This window comes from Lissotriton helveticus, chromosome 7 (genome assembly GCF_964261635.1).
Source record: "Lissotriton helveticus chromosome 7, aLisHel1.1, whole genome shotgun sequence".
NCBI classification, from domain to species: Eukaryota; Metazoa; Chordata; class Amphibia; order Caudata; family Salamandridae; genus Lissotriton; species Lissotriton helveticus.
Window position 1 is genome coordinate 744933440 of NC_136068.1, and position 21743 is coordinate 744955182.

General features: G+C 46.7%; 1 protein-coding gene across 1 annotated transcript; it reads right to left on the reverse strand.

The window, feature by feature from the left end:
* Window positions 1–1638: 1638 nt before the first annotated feature.
* Window positions 1639–17095, reverse strand: GDF9 (growth differentiation factor 9). The gene is made up of 2 exons (XM_078650664.1): window positions 16662–17095; window positions 1639–2777 (listed from the first exon to the last, which is right to left on the reverse strand). The coding sequence occupies exons 1-2, from the start codon at window positions 17020–17022 to the stop codon at window positions 1843–1845; spliced, it is 1296 nt and encodes a 431-aa protein (XP_078506790.1). The 5' UTR covers window positions 17023–17095; the 3' UTR covers window positions 1639–1842.
* Between the last annotated feature and the right edge of the window lie 4648 nt (window positions 17096–21743).

Genomic DNA, 21743 nt, shown 5'->3' on the forward strand with positions numbered 1-21743 from the left:
GATATGCATTGGTTTGCTCATTATACACTGATACAGCATTTTATAATAAACATTTGAAACTTCATTTGTGTCTTGTTTATTGTATTGTGTATGAGTAACAGTGAGAGAGCGAAAGGGGTGTCCTGATACCACAATCTGTGAGAGGGGCGAGTGTATTGTGTTCTGGGGTGCCAATTCACTTGTTTCTCTGGTAAGGTTAGGAGGGCAAGTGAGGCACCATAGTTAGTCGGACTCAGGTTCAAATGTACTAAGGTGGTATGGTGACAGTCTACCTGCTGATGTTCTATGGGCCTAAGCATAATTCTACTTTTGGGCAAAATCCCCGCAATAGTATGGACTTACACCATATCCAGAGTAATCAGTGGAACACTTTGAAAGTGTATGTGCCACATGTTTCTGGCACATACATCCGCTCTAATCCAACAATATGACTCAAAAATAATAAGAAACAAATTACATGGTTTGACCCATTTTTATTTTGAGTGCTATTTCATCCGTTCTTTTATAAACCCTGTAGGACCAAAAGTGCAAATAGCATTTTTCAAAATGAAAAACAAGTTGTAAGAAAATAAGAAATACATCGATGTTGATCAATGTGCGTTTTAAACCACAAATTAAATTTCCCACTTTTGCTTCAAAACAATTTTTCTTTAAATTAAGGACCAACGTGCTTTTGCCCAACAGGGATAACAGCAAAAGTGCTTGTTTTTACAAATATGGAAAAGAAAAAGCATTTATAAACTCACTTCATTGCGACTTTGTTCAAATACCTTTGAAGTATTTAATTCATGTAAGAGAACACGTTTAGAGTTGGACAATGGAGGTTGTCCCTAAACCTGGACAACCTGGAAACTGAACATCACTATACAAGGAGGGAAGTTGTCCATTGGACAACCATCTGTTTGGTCTCTAAAATCACATCTAAAACTTCAGAGATGATCTAAACATGAAACAATTCTAAAACCTCCTTTTGTGTGCCCAGAATCTTGTGGATATAAAAAAAGTCCACTCTGCCAACTTAAAATGTCGATTACATTGAGAAACATTTATATAGATAACCCAAATTAGACTAGAACACATCGTACAACACAGTACAAAAAACAGGTAGAATTAAAGTAGAAACAGAAGGCAGAATTATATTTCAGAACAAATAACGAACAGCATTACATCTCAAATAAGTTACTTGATTGCACGAGATGTTCTTACTCAGGCTCTCTATTGCATACTCAGGTCTAAATAAGAGCTTTGAGATGGAGTACAACTCCGAAAAGCTCATATTTGGTAAATGAATGAGTGCAATGTGAGTCATAGAAAATAAACTTAAACTACTGAGAAGTCAGGTACCCCATCAGTCTATTTTTAATGTTCAGATAGTATGATTTTGCTTGCTGTCGGTTTAATGGGCAGATACGTTTGCAGGGTGGTACTAAAGTATTGCCTGTAAAAACTCAGACAAGGCAATAACGGCATCTAAATCTTGCCAGGACACAGATGGAAGACCACCAATTGGTGATGCTGCTTAAACCAACAGCACTCATCAAGCAGTACTGCCAAAGACAGTATATCCCTCCATCAACATGGTGCAACAACCAAGGAGGAAATATTACTTCTGGCAGTAACAGCTGTCGAATTGGTCCGCTCATAATTGCAGTACCCCATCAAAATACAGGTGATGCTATTATCTGGTAGTGCCACTCCCAACACCAGGCTGCAATTTAGGGGTCTAGTGTTGAACTTTATGTATGTTAAGTGCGTAATAATTTGTGAAAAGGTGCTTAGAGTGTTAGATCTTGAGCAGCAATAGTTACCACAAGTAATAAGACCTCTTTACAGTACTGAACCTTATCGGCATGTGCACTTTGTGGCAATCATGTCTTCGTATTCTTTGTAGACAATGGATCGGTCTGGCTCGATTGTTAAAACACTCATTGGGCTGTATTCAGAGGGAACACATGAAGGCCTAGGAACCGAAGAGTCCACTTTTTCGTAGAGGATATTTTGCACTATAGTATGCACAGGAGACCCGTAACGATGTCCGAGCAACCTAGGACATTCACCTTTACAATAACGAGGGTTGTATCTGTGAGGTGCAATTATCCATTTGTCCCAGCTTAATTGTCGGAAACTTAACCTGAAGTTATGAAGTTCACACTCATCATCATTTTGAGTCAACAGAATCCGTTGAATGTAGGCGGTTAAGTTAAAAGCAGGTGTGCTTTCTTGAAGGTCTTCATTCTGGGGACCCCTTCGCTGACGAGAAGCCACTTGATCTTGTGAACCAGGACCCAAGCCCTCAATAAGATTAGTAAGATGGCCGCCCTGACTATACCATAGTGAAGGTTTCTTTGTGGGTCGGAATGAGCTCCACCTGTTGTAGGCTTGCTCGCTGGTGTCGTTGAGGTACAGAAGGAGGGACGGAGGCACAGAGGCCATCTGAAGTAGCTCATCTTGTCCGTAGTGCTGGTTGTCTCGTAGGCAAGTGAAATTCACAGCCATGTGGACCCGTCTCTTATTTAAGGACATGAGTGGCTGCAGGAAATTGGTGACATCAATCTCAACCCACCGTTGCCTTCTTCCGAGATCAAAAACAAAGGTGTGCATGGCACGTGAGCACACCTGATGTGGGATTGTGTGGTCATGGACAGCCAGGTGGTATATGCAGGTGATGTTATAAGAAGCAGATCGGCCAACAGAGTAGAGAAAGACTGACTTTAGTAACTCCTCCATAACAGTAACACGATCCATGTTGAAGAACAGATCAAGGGATTGAAAGTCTCCTGAGGAAAGGAGAAAAAAAAATTTAAAAATTGAGAACTATACAAAACATGCCCACAGCACAATAGCAAATTAGGACTCATGTTCAAATCACCAATATGTTAAATAAAACCCTTGCCTCTAAATCAAGTGCTGATTAGATAAAGGAAACTCGTATCTCCAGGATATACATACAAATTTGAGTGGACTAAGGTTGGTGTGTGATAATTGGGAAAGCGCTATTTTGATCCTGTGAATCCTAGTGAGGAGTAACCTTGTAAGGTGCACTGCGCTGTGGCTTAGACGCGCATTTTAAAATAAATAGCCCGTTTTGGTATTTTATTTTGTTTGTTATTTTCCCCCGTTTTTAAATAAAGAGCAGTGTAGCACTTACCTTGCACTGTAATTGTGCCCTCCACCGCGCTTTTCGCGGGTCTTTAGGCAGCTCGAATCTACCGCCGCCATCTTAGGGGTAGTTAGGGACGATCTACAGGCCCCACCCCCGTGAGCGTTTCAGTGCTCGGCATAGGAGGCGCCGCAGCTACTTAAGACGGAGGCTGCAGGCGGGCGGGTCCTGGACTAAGGTTGGTGTGTGATAATTGGGAAAGCGCTATTTTGATCCTGTGAATCCTAGTGAGGAGTAACCTTGTAAGGTGCACTGCGCTGTGGCTTAGACACGCATTTTAAAATAAATAGCCCGTTTTGGTATTTTATTTTGTTTCTGTTATTTTCCCCCGTTTTTAAATAAAGAGCAGTGTAGCACTTACCTTGCACTGTAATTGTGCCCTCCACCGCGCTTTTCGCGGGTCTTTAGGCAGCTCGAATCTACCGCCGCCATCTTAGGGGTAGTTAGGGACGATCTACAGGCCCCACCCCCGTGAGCGTTTCAGTGCTCGGCATAGGAGGCGCCGCAGCTACTTAAAGTCACCATGGAGTCGCGCAGCGGAAGCGCCGGCTCAGCGCCGGAGTCATGCCAGAGTCCAGCCCGTCTGGGCCCAGACGGGCCAGGGGCCTGGCACTCTGGCCCTAAAGGCTCGCGCTAGGCGCACATATGTTCGGGACGAGCTCATTGCACTACGTCTTCCGCATACCACTAGAGGTAATTCGGCTGATGCTAACCAGCTATCCTTAGCTGCTCCCAAGCTGATTAAATCCACTCTCTCCAACAAAGGTAAAACTACCATTTCGCTGGGGTTGTTGAATTGCCGTTCCCTCCCGCGGCATGCTATAGAAATCAATCTTCTTATCCAGGATCAGGAGCTAGATATCCTGTTTTTAACTGAAACCTGGATAACCCCCAGCTCCGAGGCCGATATAGTGCAGGCCCTCCCGCCGGGTTTCCTCCTGTACCATCTCGACCGAGGGGAGGGACGAGGCGGTGGCATAGCGATCCTATACAAGGATACCTATGCGTGTAAAGCCCAGAATGGCTTAATCTTTGATTGTGAGAGCTGCCATTTTTCTTTACGGATATGCTCTACAGTTTCGCTGTCGGGTTTATTGATCTATCGCCCTCCGGGATCCTTAGGCAACTTTGCCAGCTCCCTAGTGGAAACCGTGACATCCCTGGCTTCAGCCACGACCAACTTCTTAGTACTGGGAGACCTCAACCTACATTTCAACGACTCTACTGATTCAGTAGCTGGTGATCTTCAGGGCGATCTGACAGCCTGTGAGCTGGCATTGGCCAACATAGGGGCTACGCATGAGAAAGGGCATCTACTTGACCCTCTCTTCTCTAACATTCGCCGCCTGGTAGTGAGGCCAGCCTTTCCACTTCCATGGTCCGACCACTTTTTGGTATCAGCACTTTGGCTAGTTGACTCACCTCTGATTACTGCCAAACAGGCTTATGTGGTGGATCGAGCCTGGTCCAGGCTGTCGATAAACGACTGGACCACCAAGCTGGAAGAGACGCCTCTCTCCCTTGATGGTGACCCTATCAAGGGAGATGCTGATCTCAATCAATGGTTGACGGCCTCACTTGACGCTCTGATCCCTAATAAGAAGGTCCAAAAGAGGGAAAAGAGAATTGGCTCTGCCCCATGGTATAATGCCCAGCTTCGAGCCTCAAGGAAGGAATGTAAAAAGCTGGAAAGACTATGGAGAAAGAACTGGGAGGCAACTAGGCAGGAGAAGTACCGTGCAGCGATGAGGGGCTACAAATTGGCTCTTCGACAGGCAAAAACACAATTTTTTGAAGAGCGCATACAATCTGCCGCAAATTCTGCCAGAGAGACTTTTAAAGTGGTCAAAGAACTCCTTAAAGTCCCCGAGCCTGTGGTCATCTATGATGAACATAAGTGTACGGAGCTCGCAGATTTTTTTCAATCCAAAATTCAAAAGATTTTAAACTCCTTGCCTCAGCCCCGGATGTCGCTTCATAATGATAACATTAATATAACCTCTCGGCCCAATGGGTTACTTCCCAATCTAGATACATTTGGCCCAGTAGCGGAGGAGGTGGTGGTAAAGGTCCTCAGATCCCTGAAAAGTGAGTCTCCAATGGATCCTGTGCCTATGAAGTTCCTTAAACAGGCAGCAGCCTCCATTGCGGCCCCGGTTACGGACCTGATGAATGCCTCCTTTGCCCTAGGCTCGGTGCCACCAAGCTGGAAAACAGCAGTGGTAAAAGCACTGATAAAGAAGCCACACCTAGATCCTGAGGATCTTTCAAACTTTAGGCCCATTTCTCGGCTGCCGGGTATTGGCAAAATTGCCGAAAGGTTAGTGAATGAACAATTGTCTGGTTTTCTGGAGGCTAATGGTCTGCTCCGAGACTCACAAACCGGCTTCCGTCCGGGCCAGGGCACCGACACGGCCCTCCTCGCAGTCGTCGATGAAACGAGACGCATCTTGGATTCAGGGGGTTCAGTGGCAGTGATCCTCCTGGACCTAAGTGCGGCGTTCGACACCGTGAACCATCAGGTGTTGATTCAACGGCTGTTTGAGGTTGGGGTGTCAGGTGTGGCATTGAAATGGCTGAGGTCATTTCTCTCCGGACGGTCGTACCAGGTGTGGGAGGGCAAACATCGCTCCAAAACTATCCCCCTCCAGTGTGGTGTGCCACAGGGCTCGTCACTCAGCCCGACATTATTTAATGTCTATATGGCCCCCCTGGAGGATGTGGTGGCCCCCTATGCCATAAAGATCGTCAGTTACGCTGATGATACGCAGCTGGTGGTCGCCTTATCCCAACTGGCAGAGAATCCTGACCTACTTCACTCCTGCCTGTCGGCAGTCCACACCTGGATGGATGAGTCAGCCCTGAAGCTGAATGGGTCAAAGACAGAGGTAATGCTGTTAGGGAGTAAAAACCCCCGGCTCCCTCTGACCAGCTGGCCGAGCTGCATGGGAGATTTCCCCACCTCTAAAGAGGTGATTAAGAGCTTAGGGGTTTGGATAGAGCAAGACCTGTCGTTTAGGGCTCACGCCAAGAAGACTGCCGGAGTGTGTTTTGCTCTGTTACGGTCAGCGCGTAAAATCCTGCCTCTCCTGCCGGTAACTTCAAGGAAGCTACTAATCCAGGGGCTGATTATATCGAGGTTAGACTTCAGCAATTCCATCCTCCTGGGTGCTCCGGAATCCTCCCTAGACAAACTCCAGCAGGTTCAGAATGCGGCGGCAAGGTTACTTATGGGCATTCCTAGATCACAGTCTGCCCGACCTGCCATGAAGGCGCTGCACTGGCTGCCAGTGCGAGAACGAGTGAAATTTAAGGCACTCTGCACTGCCCACAAAATCCTCCGGGGGAAGGGCCCTCCAATTTTGAGGAATCTAGTGGTCCCATATAAAGCCAGTACAACACTGCGGTCCGATCAAAAACATCTTCTTGTAGTCCCTAGAGTTAAAAGGGCTAGGACAGGCGGGAGAAGGTTTTCAGTTCACACAGCAAAGCTCTGGAACTTGCTTCCTTTAGAATTGCGCGTTGAGACTTGCGCACTGCGATTTCGCAAAGGTCTTAAAACCTACCTCTTCCCTGCTTAACTGCACTAAACATACTGTTTTTTAACTGAGTCCAGAAAGCGCCGGGATGCCCAAGGGTAGCTGTGCGCTATATAAAATTTTAATAATAATAATAATAATAATAATAATAATAATAATAATAATTGGGCACTATGGAGGCATGCTGCTCTTCAACTCACTTGATCTGCAGTTCAAACCTAGGGCAAACAGAGCTTTGAAAACTTATTCATGAGGGACCAACCCAACTGCCATAGGAGTTTACGGCCATCTGGTCTGCGTGCAGCAGAAGTGCTCTAGTGACTGTGCATGGGCCAGGTCTCTGCACATTCTCCTCTGTGAGGAACCCGAGGCAGGGACTTTCGGAAGAAGAAAGTGAAGACAAAACTCTGTAGTTCTCCCCTCCCTCCTTAAGCATTTAATTAGGTCATTAAGCCTCAACTGACTGAGAACAAAATAGATGTTTAATGCTATGAATATAGTTGTACCATTGTACAGGGATGTATGACACTACAACGCATGCTTTCACCACGCATGCTGTTACGACGCAGTTTTTACAATGCATAGCGCTTTGGGGTGCTGGATAGTGAATAGTTTAATTTACTATTCCAACTCCAGTCCCTGTGATAGTAGGGAAGGTGTTGGATAGTAAATTAAATCTATTCCCTATCCTAGAGCGCCCCAAAGCGCAATGTGTTGTAATGACATGCGTTGTAATGGTTGCGTCGTAAAGGCACTGCGTGGTAAAAGTTGCGTTGTAAAGGATGTTTCCCTTGTACAGCTACTGTCAGACTTGACCCGCTCCCTTCCCTCAACCATAAGTCGGAAAATTAAGGCTGCGCTCAATTACAATGGTTGGTCTGCACAAGGTTACCTTCTCACCCCTCCTGGCCAACTGTATGTCAACCAATCCATCGGTTGCACTGGCCCACTTCCTGCCAGAGCTTTAACATACAATTATTAGAAGGGCACCGCATACCAACCCCTCATCTTTACCTGTGCAGCTGTACTAGCTACTTCACCTGTGCACAGAGGCACTGCCAACAACATCAGTTAAGTAACAAACCTTAGCAAAGCCATCGTGTCAATGCCATAGTACATAAGCCGGGGTGTACTGGCCCATTAGGTAAACAGACAGTGCCTGAAGGGCTACTCTGACAGATCACTGTGTGCGTGCCGTTTTTTAGGTTTTGCCTGGCGAAAAGATGCGCTCTGCGCATCTTTTTCGCGCAGGCGAAATCCTGATGAGAACTGTAGTGTGGCTTTGGGTCGGCCCTCGTCATTCATTGGCTGGCTCCATAAATGGAGCCTAGCCATTGGACGAGGGGCCTGTCCGTCAATGCCGGACCAGATTCGGGGGCGTTCCCGAGATTCTTTGGCTTTTGCCGACGTCACGCGACGTCAGCCGAAAGCCGGGAACGCCCCCGAATCTGGTCCGGCATTGCCGGCACTTCTGCGATCCTCCGGTTCCTACTCCCTTCCACCACGGAGCTGGTGATGGTAAAAGCGCCTCTGCCCCGATTGTGTCTTTCAGCTTGCGGCCGTTATCTCGCTTTTTGCACAACTGTGCACGCCCCAAGACTTGTCTTCTCGAGAAAGAAACTAGGTTTTCTAGCGGCAAAAAAAATGTATAAATTGAATTTTCCAGCTAATTCCGCTAGGTGGCAGTGATGTGCTGCAAATGGCGCTCGATCTGTGTTACATTTCGCCTAAACGAAGCGTTCAGGTTGCACTCGTTATAAATTTGAGCAGTGAGTGAGTCACTGATAGCAAAAATAGAAAGATGTCTTGCGCCACCCTTTTCAAGATTGTGTCTCTCTACTAGGGCAACCGCTGCGATTCCTTTTACGGGGCTCCCAATTGCTTTTCAGGAACACAATCTTCCGCGCACTCACACCTGCCAATGGAGTTTGAAAGCACCCGATGAGCTCTTGAATCGTATGAGAGAGAGTATTGCGGAATTGGAATCCTTCTGCCTCGGAGCGCCGCAGATCAGACTGCGGGCCTGAATTTGATCTCGGTGCTCGTGTTACTCCCTCACAGCCGTGGCAACGAAATATAAATTCCATAGGAGATAATGGATGCATAGAAAAATATGAGCTCTGTCCTAGTGGCTCTGTTACCCCCAGTGTACAGGAATACGTTGGTAGTTTTTGTAAACACAACTTGACAGAAATTTGCTAAATCTTCAGTTGAGACACTGTAGCACCCTCCGTTTCTGTGTCCTCACCCTATGCCTGTCTTTGTCAAACTTTTGTTTTTGTCCTGTTACTCTGTTCCATCTTCATCCCGCTGCACACAACCGAGGTGTGCTCTTCGATCCTTTGCTTCAGTTCTTCCGTCCGTACTCTCCAGTCATTGACAGTTGTCAGTGTCCATTGCACGGCGTCCTGAAGTCCGGTCTGTTTCTCCGCTTTCCTGGAGACAGAATTCGGACTCTTACCCTTGTCTCTACCCAGCTAAAATGTTATCTCTCTTAGTCTCCCTGATCACTGTCTTCATCCTCTTCAGTCTGTCTTCTGCTCCTCCATCCATCTCTTGCTTCCTGTGAACTGGTCATTCGTGTATTCGTGACCTTGCTTCTCTCTAGCTTACCTCCCTTATCCATCGCTGCCTCTTGTACTTAACAACTCTGGTCTATGTTTGTGCTCCTTGTAGTCTGTTCCGCATCTGGTCATTTTTTCCTTCTTGCTCATAAATATATGTGTGTGTGTATACATATATATATTTATTTATTTATTCTTCCTCTCCTCCCTCCACGTTCTTCTCTTTGCCTTCCTTCTTTTTCATTTCAACTATTTTAACGACAGTGAAAATAGGATAATAAATACACATAAGAACTTATTTTGTGTAATAAATTAAATACGTATAAGAATATTAGCAGTTAGCTGTAATACATGTTGTAAAATAAAGTTAAGAATATCTACAGAAGCAGCTGCTGTGCCATTGCATTGAAAATTGCAACACAAAGTTTGCATTGCTGGAGCAGCTTGTTTAATTGTTCTCGAAAGAACCACTCCATTTTTCCAGATTGGTATATGCAGGAAAGGAAAACTGATTACAACTTAAAGAGAAGTGAAAGATAGTGGATAAATGAGTGTACGTCACGAGGAGATGACTACAGCCAAATAAAGACACAGGAGGATTGGAAGGCTGAGTAACGCTGTCCGTTCCATTCAGCAATGTATCTGTCTCAATCTGTTGATATTGTCTATATCAACATTAGCTAAAGTAAGTAAGCCATGCCCACTATGTATGCAAGAAAAGTTTGTGCGCTCATATTTAGTTTCTTCGGATCATTTGTAAGTCCAATGCAAGTATCAAATCTATAAGCACTAATTATCCATTCTTTAACCCCACGCGTGCGGCGCATTTTCCCGCTGTGCGCTGACTTTTGCGAAAACCCACGGTTCATGACGAGCTCAGCTCGTCATGAGCGTACGAGAGGCGTAACTCATGACGAGCTGAGCTAGTCATGAGCGTCGAAGGGGTGAACTTACATTTCAAGAGTTAACACTTCCAGACGGGAGAGGTTTGAACACGAGAGGTGGGCAGAGAGCAGGAGAAACTGAGAGACAGACGAAGTGACGGAGAGATGAGGAGAGTGCTGAGCGAAAGACGGAGAGAGAAAAAACACACCTACACGAGGGAGAGGAGGAAAAAAGACAAAAGAGCATCAGACAGATAGGAAGAGAGAGAGCGCGGGAGAGAGGAGGGTACCATTGGGGAGGGAGGCGAGCAGACGACGCGATGGAAGGAGGAAAAAAAAGAGAGAACAATTAGGGAGTGCGAGAGCAGCCAAGTAAAGAAGAAAAACCGAACACGATAGAGACAGGAAGGAAGGTGTGGAGAGAAGGAAGGAAGGCGGGTAAAGCGGGAGAGAGATTAAAGAGCCGGAGAGTGCCTGACAGAAAGAGGGAGAGAGAAAGGACAACACTGAGAGAGCGCAGGAGAGGGAGCAGGGGCGAAAGAAGATGCAGCAGAACAGCAACAGAGCGACCAAGGGTGAGGTGGGATAACGGCGGGATGATAAGAGGAGGAGAAAGGACGCGAGATGGGCGAAAGAGAGGAGGGAAGAGGAGGAGACCGCGGGAGATGTGACAGACGAGACACGGGGGGAGAAGAGCAAGAAGACAGACCGCACGAGAGAGTGAGCACGGAAGAGATCACGAGAGAGCTAGAAAGACGGAGTGAAAAGAGAAAGAGAGAGAGATCTGGGGAGATAGTGTGGGACATGTGCAGACCAAAGGAGGGAGACAGAGGGAGCACTGGAGGGAGGGGGGGGGACTGAGCGCGAGCTGAAGGGGAACAGAGATGGGGAGACATGGGAATGAAAAGGGCAGAAAAGAGCAGCTGGGGTGGGGAGAGAGGAAATAGGGACTTTGAGGGAGAAAACACGCACTAGTACTACTGAATCTGTCCTTCCCTCTCTACAAGTCTATTAGAGGGGGGGGAGGGGAGAACACATGCAGTCAGTAGGAGAGAGCGTGGCAGGTGGAAAAGACGGAGGAGGGCCGGCGGAGCAGGGGATAAGTGGAGAGATGAATAGGGCAGGCTAGGTGGGGTGAGGAGTGGATGGCCTGGGACAAAGAACAGACCTTAGCACCCAAAAGAAAAGCCTACCTCCTTCACAAAATGCAAATTAAGACCTTTCACGACACACTGCTGTATCTCGGAGGGAAGTTAAGTAGTCAATTGGAAATCATAGTGGCCCAGGGACATTGAGCAAAAGTGGATAGAATGTTAAGGCATCTTCACAGAACAGAAACATCCACTAAAGAAATATGGGGGACATTTGTGGCTGGTTGTGCATTCTAATGGTATTTCAAAGAAAGTAAAAAGGCTAAGGATGTCGCCTGTCTTTCCCCCCCTAGCCTTTTTACCTTACCTACGTTTTCCATGGCTCCACAAATCCATGTACTGGTGTACTCATACAGAAACCACTATTAAACGAACCCATATTGACACAAAACTGCTGTACTGGCCTTCTTTTGGCCAGCCCTTCTGGCTGTGTCCCACTTGCCACTTACGACAGTCCAAGCTGCAAACATCACACATTTACCGGACACAGGGCGGGCAAGTCCAGTACAGTACTCCCACCTTTGGCACGGGGTGCCCTGGTCGTTTACTGTACTTTTTACCACGTGGCCGACTTTGTATCCAGTAGTCGCCACCACAGTAAGACCCCCTGTCACTGTTAGTCATCACGCCGCTCGCACTCTCGTCCTCTGATAATCACCCCGTACTTTTTTTCTTTTCTTTAGTCTTCCGAAGAGAACCTGGACATCCACAGAGCGCAGCAGGTGAAACGTGCATCATTTTACATTCCTTCCGACTAGCGGTTCTTCCATGATTTCCTCCCCCCCGCCCTCCTCTGTTACTTGTATACCTTTGTGGGGTTCTTCTTGTGTTATTGACACACAATATTAATATCCTCTTTCGATGTAGACTCTCCCAGAGACTGTTTTTAGACCATGCACTACTTGAGCTTCTTACATGTCACTATATGACACTATATTACCTTCTCCTACCACTCTCCAGTGTCACCTGCGTAACTGCCTTTATTCATTCTCCAGTGCGTTTGTGTGCTTAATACACGTATCATTACGAACTCTCGTCCTTTTCATTTACGTGACCCCCTTCTATTTGCCTGTAACTACGCTTGGGCTCGGGCTTGCAGTGTGTTGGGGGGGGTCGCAGTGTGTGGGGGGGGTCGCAGTGTGTGGGGGGGTCGCAGTGTGTGGGGGGGCTCGCAGTGTCTGGGGGGGCTCGCAGTGTCTGGGGGGGCTCGCAGTGTCTGGGGGGGCTCGCAGTGTCTGGGGGGGCTCGCAGTGTCTGGGGGGGCTCGCAGTGTCTGGGGGGGCTCGCAGTGTCTGGGGGGGCTCGCAGTGTCTGGGGGGGCTCGCAGTGTCTGGGGGGGCTCGCAGTGTGTGGGGGGCTCGCAGTGTGTGGGGGGGCTCTGTGTGGGTGTGTATTGGGGGGCTCTCTGTGGGTGTTTGTGTGTGTCATTTGCGAGAGATCAAGCTAGTGGCATTGTAAATGACAATGCCATTTATTTATGTTAAAAAAAACATAAATAAAAATATTGTCAAGAGCAATGCCAATAGCTCAAACTTTAACAAAGGCAAAACCATTGCATTGTAAATGCTTGTTCTGGCTTACTGTGGGCCCGTTTTATGGTCTGCTGGGACTGTTTTTGGTGTTGATGTCTCAGTTACCACAAACATCCACTGCAGCACGCTCAAAAGCCTGCAGTCTCCCATATAGCGTGTCTTTACAAGTTCAAGACTGCTCAATCTTGTAAAAATTGTCCCTTTTCTTGATTTAACTATCATATTCACTAATGGGGGCCACTTTAATTCTGGTGCCCGGGCCAACAGTCCGTTCCTGCCCGACCCTGTAAATATGTAGGTATATGTTGGTGCCATTAGTCAAGTAAAAAATTGTAAAGAAAGAAAATGTTTCAGCTTCACCTATGACAAGGATTTCAATGACAATGTACACATCTGATGTTCAGTAGAATGGATCTCAGTGCTGCCAAAAGACAGTCAAGCACTGAAAACCAACATGTCTGACTTGACAGACACCATTATTCCATGCATGTGAAATTGTGTCAATTTCAATTAAGTAATAAGTCAATAGCAAAATGTATCCATCCAAAATATCCCATAGTCCAGTACATAGCTCATTAATGCTGGCACCCAAAAGCTAAAGCAGTCTGTAGCCAGCCATATGGAGAAGGAGAGGGGCCCACCATGGAATGCTCCACCATCGATGGCTGAGTGGCTCAAGTCGGATTTTCCTCTGAGAGGAAATCCGTGCAAACTGGATAAGCGATGAGGGGCAATGTTCTCTCCCTAACGACTCTTAAAACTAAATACATTCTTCACCTGCTGAGACTATGTATCTTTTGGTAGTCCTCAATAATGGCTTATAGTAGCACAGTTTGCCAGATGGTGGACCACTATTACCAAGCAAGGAGACAATAAATGAAAACTGATGGGCAATGCTGAGAAAAAAATATATAGATCACAGCGGAATACCAAAGCCCAAATGTTGGCATGGCAGTGAAACAGAAAAAGAGTATTGTTACTAACTTGCTCCTTGCAAATGAAGATCGCATTCAAAAACACACAAAAAAAAAAACCTTAGAAAGTGGATATTAAATACCCAAAGGCATCAAACAGATCAATACTGATCTCCTGCGGTCACCATCAACCAATCATCCATTAGATGCTGCTTTGGTATTTGTTGCTTCTGGTAGAGCAGAAACCTACCAGAGTGGTGGTCAACAGGTCCGATAGTTATATAGTTCTTTTTTCTCTACGACTTTTGGCTGACCAGCACTAGGGCAAACTCTTCTTCTTCTATATAGATTGTATGAATGGGGATAAGTAGAACAATGAGCTTTAATTTTTGCTGAGGCCTTCTAGAATGCACACATGGCCCAGGCATGTCACTGAGCATGGTACACTGATCTAACTCGAGGTACGCTATGATTGTGCTTAGGTTATTGGTTCTACACAGAGTGCTGCTTTGGTTATGGCCAATGTAGTTGTTACTCAGTTGTGCTGGAACAGTTTACAGACTCAGGCTTGGGGTGTTGCTAACAAGGTTGCGTCATAGAACTCAGGGATTCTGAAAAAACCAAGCATCACAAAGAGCAAGTGTTGCAAATGAGCCTTGTCCATTCATAGAGAGGTAAGAGTGCATTTTGGAGCACACAGTCACATTAAATCATGTTGTGGTAGTTTACGGTCATCCATTTCTTTTGATCTCATCACAAGACTAGTTTCCATCTTAATGCAGAATTACAAAAAAAGCTTTCCCAACACCTTATTTAATGTGAAATATTTGTACAGTTATTTTATAGGCATTTACATTTTTTGTGTTAGAAAAGCAACATCCTGCAGTCTTTACATCTGCAAGATTGTCACAGTTCACTTTACAAAATGCTCTCACTTCGCAGTCCCACAAAGAAAATTAAACACAATCTCAATGAAAAAATAATCAGGAGACATTTGTAAGAAGAATAGCCTGACATTTGACCCCAGTAAAGAAACGAAACTTAAAGTCATCTTTAATGCTCATTCTCCTTCAGTACGCCACCATGTTTTTTTGCGTCTGTTGCAACACCCTCACCCCACACCCTTTCTTCCAGCGCCTATGTTAAAACTACATCTCGGCATAACCACCCTTGCCAACATGCAAGGCACCTCAAAGCACGCGCCCTTCAATTCCTCCCCTAGCCCTTGGGATCACAGAGGCCTTGCCTGCTACACTTAGGGGCCGCGGGATAGCGCTGCAGAGACTTGGAACTCAAGTGGCTTCTCAGCCAAGACTGGCTGCAGTGTCAGCTGGCTGGGCTTTACTACAGAGAGAGAAAGTCAGAGTTTCCTTCTCGCCCGGTGGTACTGATGTGTACTCCTGAGGCGGTGTAGCAGGCCTCCCGCAGGTCATCTTGGCATAAACCTGGCAAGCACATACGTAGTAGCAGCACGTGGCAGGCTGCGGGCTTTTACAGCTGAGAAGAAGCTACTTGCTTGGGGAAAAAGAGAGATACTTCCATTGTGAAAAGAGACCAAGCAATGATGGTAGTACGCGCCAAAGGGCTGCGGCTGGAATCTGACCCTGCAGGGTTTTAAGGATCAATTACTACTATCCCACTTAGCCCTGAGCGTAGATTCCCACCTGCACAACACAGCGGAAATGACAACATGACCGGATGACGTGCTTTTAAGCCGCCTATTCAGTGAATGTCGTCACAGGAGATCTCAACCCCCGAGCAGGTAACAAACAAAGGGATATTCTAGAAGAGAAATAACATGCTGTTCCTGGCAGAAGGGGTGAAACGGCGCAACACAACTGACCGCGAATCCGGCAATAATGTGACGGAGGTTTTTGCTTGTTATAGGTTTTGACGACGTTATTGAACTGTCGTCTCAAAAGTAACCTGGAACACAGCCATCCGTTTATAAAAGAGAACGCAATAGAAATGCAAGAATATCAAGAAAGACCAGAGATTTGTCACAACTTTAGCACAATGATTGGGAGTTATTTCAAACACATTTTTGAGGTGCTACTTGTACACACTGCACTCAGGGGGCAAATGCTTTCCACCCGGCTACAGATTGTCAATGTTGCAGGACGTAAAAAAGCCCTCTTTAGGTTGTGGAAAGTCTTGGCATGGTTAGAGCAGTCCAGTCCACTAGGGCACCATTTGTCCACACAAGATGCACATCAGTATACTCTTGGGAGGGCAATGGCATCACAACAATTTTTTAAAAAATACAGCTTCCAGAATACAAAAGCCTGTAAAAAGGACAAATCAAACCATGCCTAGTATTTTATGGCTTACGGCACCTTTAACACCACAACTGGGAAGACTGAATAGGTAAGCTTTACTGTCTCACTTAAAAAAAATGCAGTCTGGACGTTGTAGTCTCAGTCGACTTAAATTCATCACTGCATTCTAAAGGACGAGAATACAGTCGTTTGGGAACGAGAGCTCAGGATGTGGTCCTAGCTGTCCAGTGACAACGAAGTATGCAGTAATTTTAAATCCCGAATCTTTGGGTCTGAAATAATACATACTAATTTGGCCAACCGTGAACTAAGACCACAGGTCCCAGAATGCATTAAGCGAGCTAGAAAAAAGAAACGGACGCTGTAGAATAATTTTATCCATCAAAAGGCCACCTTTCATTTGTGGCACAACAAGGCCATATTTTGTATCCTGGAACGTGTAGTTGTAATTTTTTCCATTACACGTGCACTCGCCAATACCAAACATGTAAAGTGAGGTCAGTTAAAAAGCTAGAACTGGCCGGGGGTGCCACGTGACTTGGGTCCACCAGGCAGGGATGCAGTTTCTCCTGACGCTGTGGAGCATGAAGACCCTTGATGACTGAAGTAAGAAAGAGAGCACCGCTGAAAATACTCACTTTGCACTTCTCCGGCCTCGACCGGGTGGCACTCGGCGTGCGGGGTGAAGAGCCGCACGGTGTTGAACTGGTGGCTCGTGTGCTTCCGGGGGATGCCCTCGCGGGTGGTGGACGTCTTGTAGAGCCGCTTCATGTAGCGCAGGCCCCGGGCATTGGACCGGGGCAGCCTGGGCTGGGAGGCCTTGTTCCTCCAGCCGGGCCGGTCCGAGAGGACCTGGAGGAGCGGGGGCAGGATGCTGTAGCCCTGCTCGTGCAGGGCGCCGGGCTCCGCCGTGGGGCTGCTGGGCGCGCACAGGCCCGGGGGCAGCAGGAGGCAGGCGGACAGGGAGACGCACCAGAGCACGGTTCGGGCCACTTCCATGATTTGGGGCCTGGAGAGCAGGCGCGTCCTGCTACTCGAGACCAACGGGCCCTCCCGCCAGCCCGCTTTAAAGACTCGCAGGTGTGCCTGCCGCAGTCCTCGGACGCCTCGCGCGCCTTAAAGAGGCAGCGCGTGCTGATCGACGTGAAAGAGGGCCTCGAGGTCAGCCAGGCATCTCTTTCGATCCTTTAGTGGCTTTCATGCCGTTAAATTACAATACTTCTCTATAACTTTGTCGTCGTGGTTGAATTTTAATTCAACACTTTAGAAACTAAAATGCGCAGGAGTCCGATAGAAATTCAGCTCAGTATTCTATTTTCCAGCGTGCCTTGTGCTCTTCTGAATCGCATAGGGAGTTCAGGAAGTTTCAAAGTCCTCTGAGGTTTTTAGCAGGTACAGAGAATGTAATGAAGTGAGAGCTTGTACTTGCTTTGACTGGTAGAATTATGGGCCGTGGGTTGAGGGCTGAGGATTATTGTAGCCATGAAATACTTTATTTGTACGTGTTTATTTTAGGCAGTGTCTGCTTTACAGGGTCTTGAAGCACTTGTGTGATATTTGCACATGGACGAATCTGACAGAACTAAAATAATATAGCAAGCACAAGGAATAACTTTTCTGTAATCCCAACATCTTTATTTATCAATCCACTAATATCATTGACATTCAGTGACTTTTGCCTCCTTATTTGTACAAACAAAAACCTTCAAATAACATATTTTACATACAATTACTTTATTATTTCAAAACTATGTATAATGATGATTTGTTGTACGTTATAGACCGTATCAATATTACGTTTTTCATAAGTAGTTTCTTTATGGGTATTTTTATAGAGAAAGTGGCTATTTCCTTAGCAAGCTACAATGTATTAGGAACACGCTACTAATCTGTGTCTAGCCTGCAAGACACAGATTTGGATCATATTAGGACCTCCTCAACCATTCTTCTTTCCAAGGTCGATAAATTCATTACCATGGAGGGTTGGTCATAAGGGAACAATCATGAAAACCGCCGCAAACACAGAAACAACTACAACTGTGCGGTCACACAGTCTGACTCTGCAGTACTCTACTCATTTTTCAGCTGCCTACCACACATTAGTTTGGTGAGTTTTTAGAGTTTCTCGTTGGTCAAACGATTGACTTTGTGATATTTCTGTTTCCATCGTCAGGGTCATTACTTATTTTTGCATGCAAGAAAATGTCACTCAAAGTCATTGAAATGTCACTCAAAATTTAACTGAAATTATGATTATGTCACACATACCAATCTGAAACCTTGGCAGCTATGCACTAGTCATAAATCAACCCAGTAGCAGAGACTAAAAAACGCCTCTGCGCACCATATAACAGTTTCAAACTTTAGTTTAATTAGTAAAAATAATTATAACACGACAGCTTTGGAGTTTGCAACTTAACATGATGCATATAAATCACCTTAATTCCAGTGCCTTGTGTCCGTGAAGTCAGACTGGGTGCTGCCAAACCGGGTTCTCACCTGCAGGGTTGACCCGATCTCAGCCTGCACTCTCTAATCCCCCGCCCCTTTTCTTCACTTCCTAGTTCCGGACGTGACTGCACTTCCGCGGCCGGCACCTCAGGATTTAATCCCGGCCCCCTGGTGCGCCACATAGTGATTGACAGCTCTGAGCTGCTGCCTGCAGTATCGAGAGAGCAGCCCCCCCCCTGCAGACACTGTGAGGAGTCTAATAGCCGCGCATCGCTCTCAGCTACACAGAGCTGAGAGCCACAGTCTCAGTTAACTGTTAAGACACTCGGGCTCTCTCAGAACAGCAGAGAGAGCCCGGGCACAGGAGCGCCGCTGGCGCGCCTGGCACAGGTCGAAATGCGTGACAATGCATTTCAGTGCGGTGATGCGGATCACCGCACTGAAATGCGTGAGCGTCACACCTGTTGCGTGACGCTTGGCAGGACTGCAGAGTTTGGCGGACAGTTGCTCACACAAACAACGTTTACTCTCACGACTAGGCCGCTGTCTCTTGTTTTCGTCGGTGCGAAACGCGTTGCTTTTTTCCCTTCTTGTTTACAATCTCCTGCTTTTAAACCTAGATTTATTATAGGAAAAGTAAAGTTACAAATGGCATAATGCAAAGAAAAAGTACACTAGTAACTGCTGCCGGCTTTGTTGAAACAAACTGAGATCTCAGCATGAGATCTCAGCATGCGCTGCACACCCACCATTGCCACTGCCCCAGCCTACCTGGGACGACTGTAGGTGCTGACAGGTAGATGCCTCCCCCCCTCCCCCTCTCCCCGCAGGAGGACGGCCATCAAGCTGATGGACGACGTCACCGCCTCATGACGGACTAGCTAACACTCCGATGGCTCCCCACGGGCAGGACCTGCCTGCCCCACCCTGGGAATGGTGCCCCCCCCCCACTACATACCTCGCAGTGCTAGATGCCCTGCTACGCCCCACTCCGCTGTTGCGGCCACCTATGAGAACTCGTGATGATCTCTCTCGCTTTCCCCCCTTCCCCCCCCCCTTCTTCCTACCCCAGGTTTTCCCCGCCATTGTATAGGCATAGGGGACAGTTTGTTCGCTGGTCATGTTCCCCGACCAGACCCATTACTCAACCCGACCGAGGACACTACATGCAACGCATCACAATTGGGTAGCGATGCCTTCTGACCATACGCTACTCACACTCTGCAGAGACGCGACGACACTTACATGACATGTGAAGAGTAGACTTGCACTCACACTCGCGCATGCTAACTAAAAGCACGCTGCGCGGCTTACCAACCACGGCCACGTCCATTGCAACCTCCCAACACTATCACTGGGAAGGAACACAGACATTGCATTACTGGCCATCTGAGCCTTGACCGAAATGGCTGCAGACCAACCCTGCCGCGCACACTCGCCTACTATTATGCCTCAGTGTGCTATACCACCATACATCTTGCCTACTTATGGACAGCATTGCGAATATGGTCTTGGTGAAACACCACATACTGAGCGCCCCCCCACTATCGGCTCACTACAAATGCCTCTCGGACCGTCTGTGGGGACATGGGAGATTGCTATAACGGCACCAATGCTGGGTGCAAACAGCATAACCACTTTGGACAGGAAAGACAAAATCACAAGATCTATTGTTTATGTAACTAGATACCAGTTGATTACATACGCATGTACATTAGATTTGCCGCCGGACCCTCGGGTTGCCGGCTAAATGGCTGTGTCATCCAATTGGTAGTTTACATGCTTGTTCTCTGCTCAGCTGGCCCTGAGGGCCTTTACGGATATTTTGTATGATGTACACCTTCCCGCATAATAAAGGTCTTCAAAAACCCCCCCCAAAAAAAAATGAGATCTCAGCATGAAATCCTGAAGTGTTATAGAATGCTGCTGCCTTGTTTCTCTGAAGAAGTCCCTTTTCTATGTTCTGCTAAAATCCTTGAGGAGATTCTGCCCATAGGCATAGTTGCCATGTTTTCCAGGTCTATGCGCGATGTGATGCTCCGGTCCAGGTATTTTCCTTTGAATTTTGGCACTTGTAGTCCTGTTTTAGAATAGATTAAACAGGACTACAAGTACCAAAATTCAAAGAAAAAAAAGACTGGAGTAGCATATCATGCATGGACCTGGGAAATTTGACAGATACAGCTGTTTAGTCTTGCAAAGTGATGCAGATTCAGAAATTGGGATTTAGTTAACATTTTAACAGAACCCTCAAGGTTACTAGTTCCATGTGGTGGTTATGGTAGTTTGCCACTGATGTCCTGGTGTTCATCTGACTATGGATCTGTGAATTATCTAAGTGCAACCCTTCCTACATTCGACTGTCAGGCCAACAGAGGGTGAGCTGCAGGGTTGGACTGCAACAAAAAATAGACCCGTCACCAAAATAAAAGAAGTAGCCCACATTAGCGATCCACATAGCTAAGAATAAGTGGTTCACATTTCCAAATCAGGACAGTTTTGAACTTGCAAAGACACGCTGCATGGGTCTGTTGCAATGTATGGGAGACTGCATGCATTTGTGTATACAGCAGGCAATGCTTGTGGTAATATCAGAAAAAGCAACACTAAAAACGGGACTACTTGGCCATAAACAGGCCTACAAAATGCTAAAAGAAAACGGTCCCACACACACTGACCGGAAACACCACCCCATCAGACATTACCTGATTGCATTATATGCCAGTCCATCCCTGGCGAGCATAACAGGCTTCTCAGGGAGGTAGTATGTGGGCAAGAGCTCATAACTCAACAATCAACCAACAGACACTACAAAGTATTGCCCAGCCCATTGCTAATGCTTTAGGAAACAGAAAGTACTTTTAATCACACAGCATTAGGTAAATCTACGCAATCCAAAAAGTGGTCAGTTTCAGGGTTGTATACCACATATGGGATCTAATGAAATATGGAAACCTTTTTATGCCCACTTCCACCACCTCCCTTCTCTCTTGTGTGACTCAGGCAAAGATATAGGTGCAGGATGGGGTGACATATAGGTGCCACTTGATTACCCCAAAGATGGGCCTGTAGGTAAGTACAACAGTCTTTTACCAATACGTCTGTGTTGGCAAAGCTTAAGGCCACAGTTATGCTCCCTTGTGTTGGGCACAGTCTCTGAGTCTGTACTGACATGGAAACCAAGTTACCTACTCAGTGCGTTGCGGAGTTTGAGGCTTGGCCAATATAGTCAGCATCTTCACTCTCCTTGCTGAGGTGTTAAACCATGG

Coding starts and splice junctions, on each gene's coding strand:
- GDF9 (XM_078650664.1), bottom strand. CDS start 17,022: ATGGAAGTGGCCCGAACCGTGCTCTGGTGCGTCTCCCTGTCCGCCTGC. Junction 2,778..16,661: donor CGAGGCCGGAGAAGTGCAAA/GTGAGTATTTTC, acceptor TCCTTTCCTCAG/GAGACTTTCAATCCCTTGAT.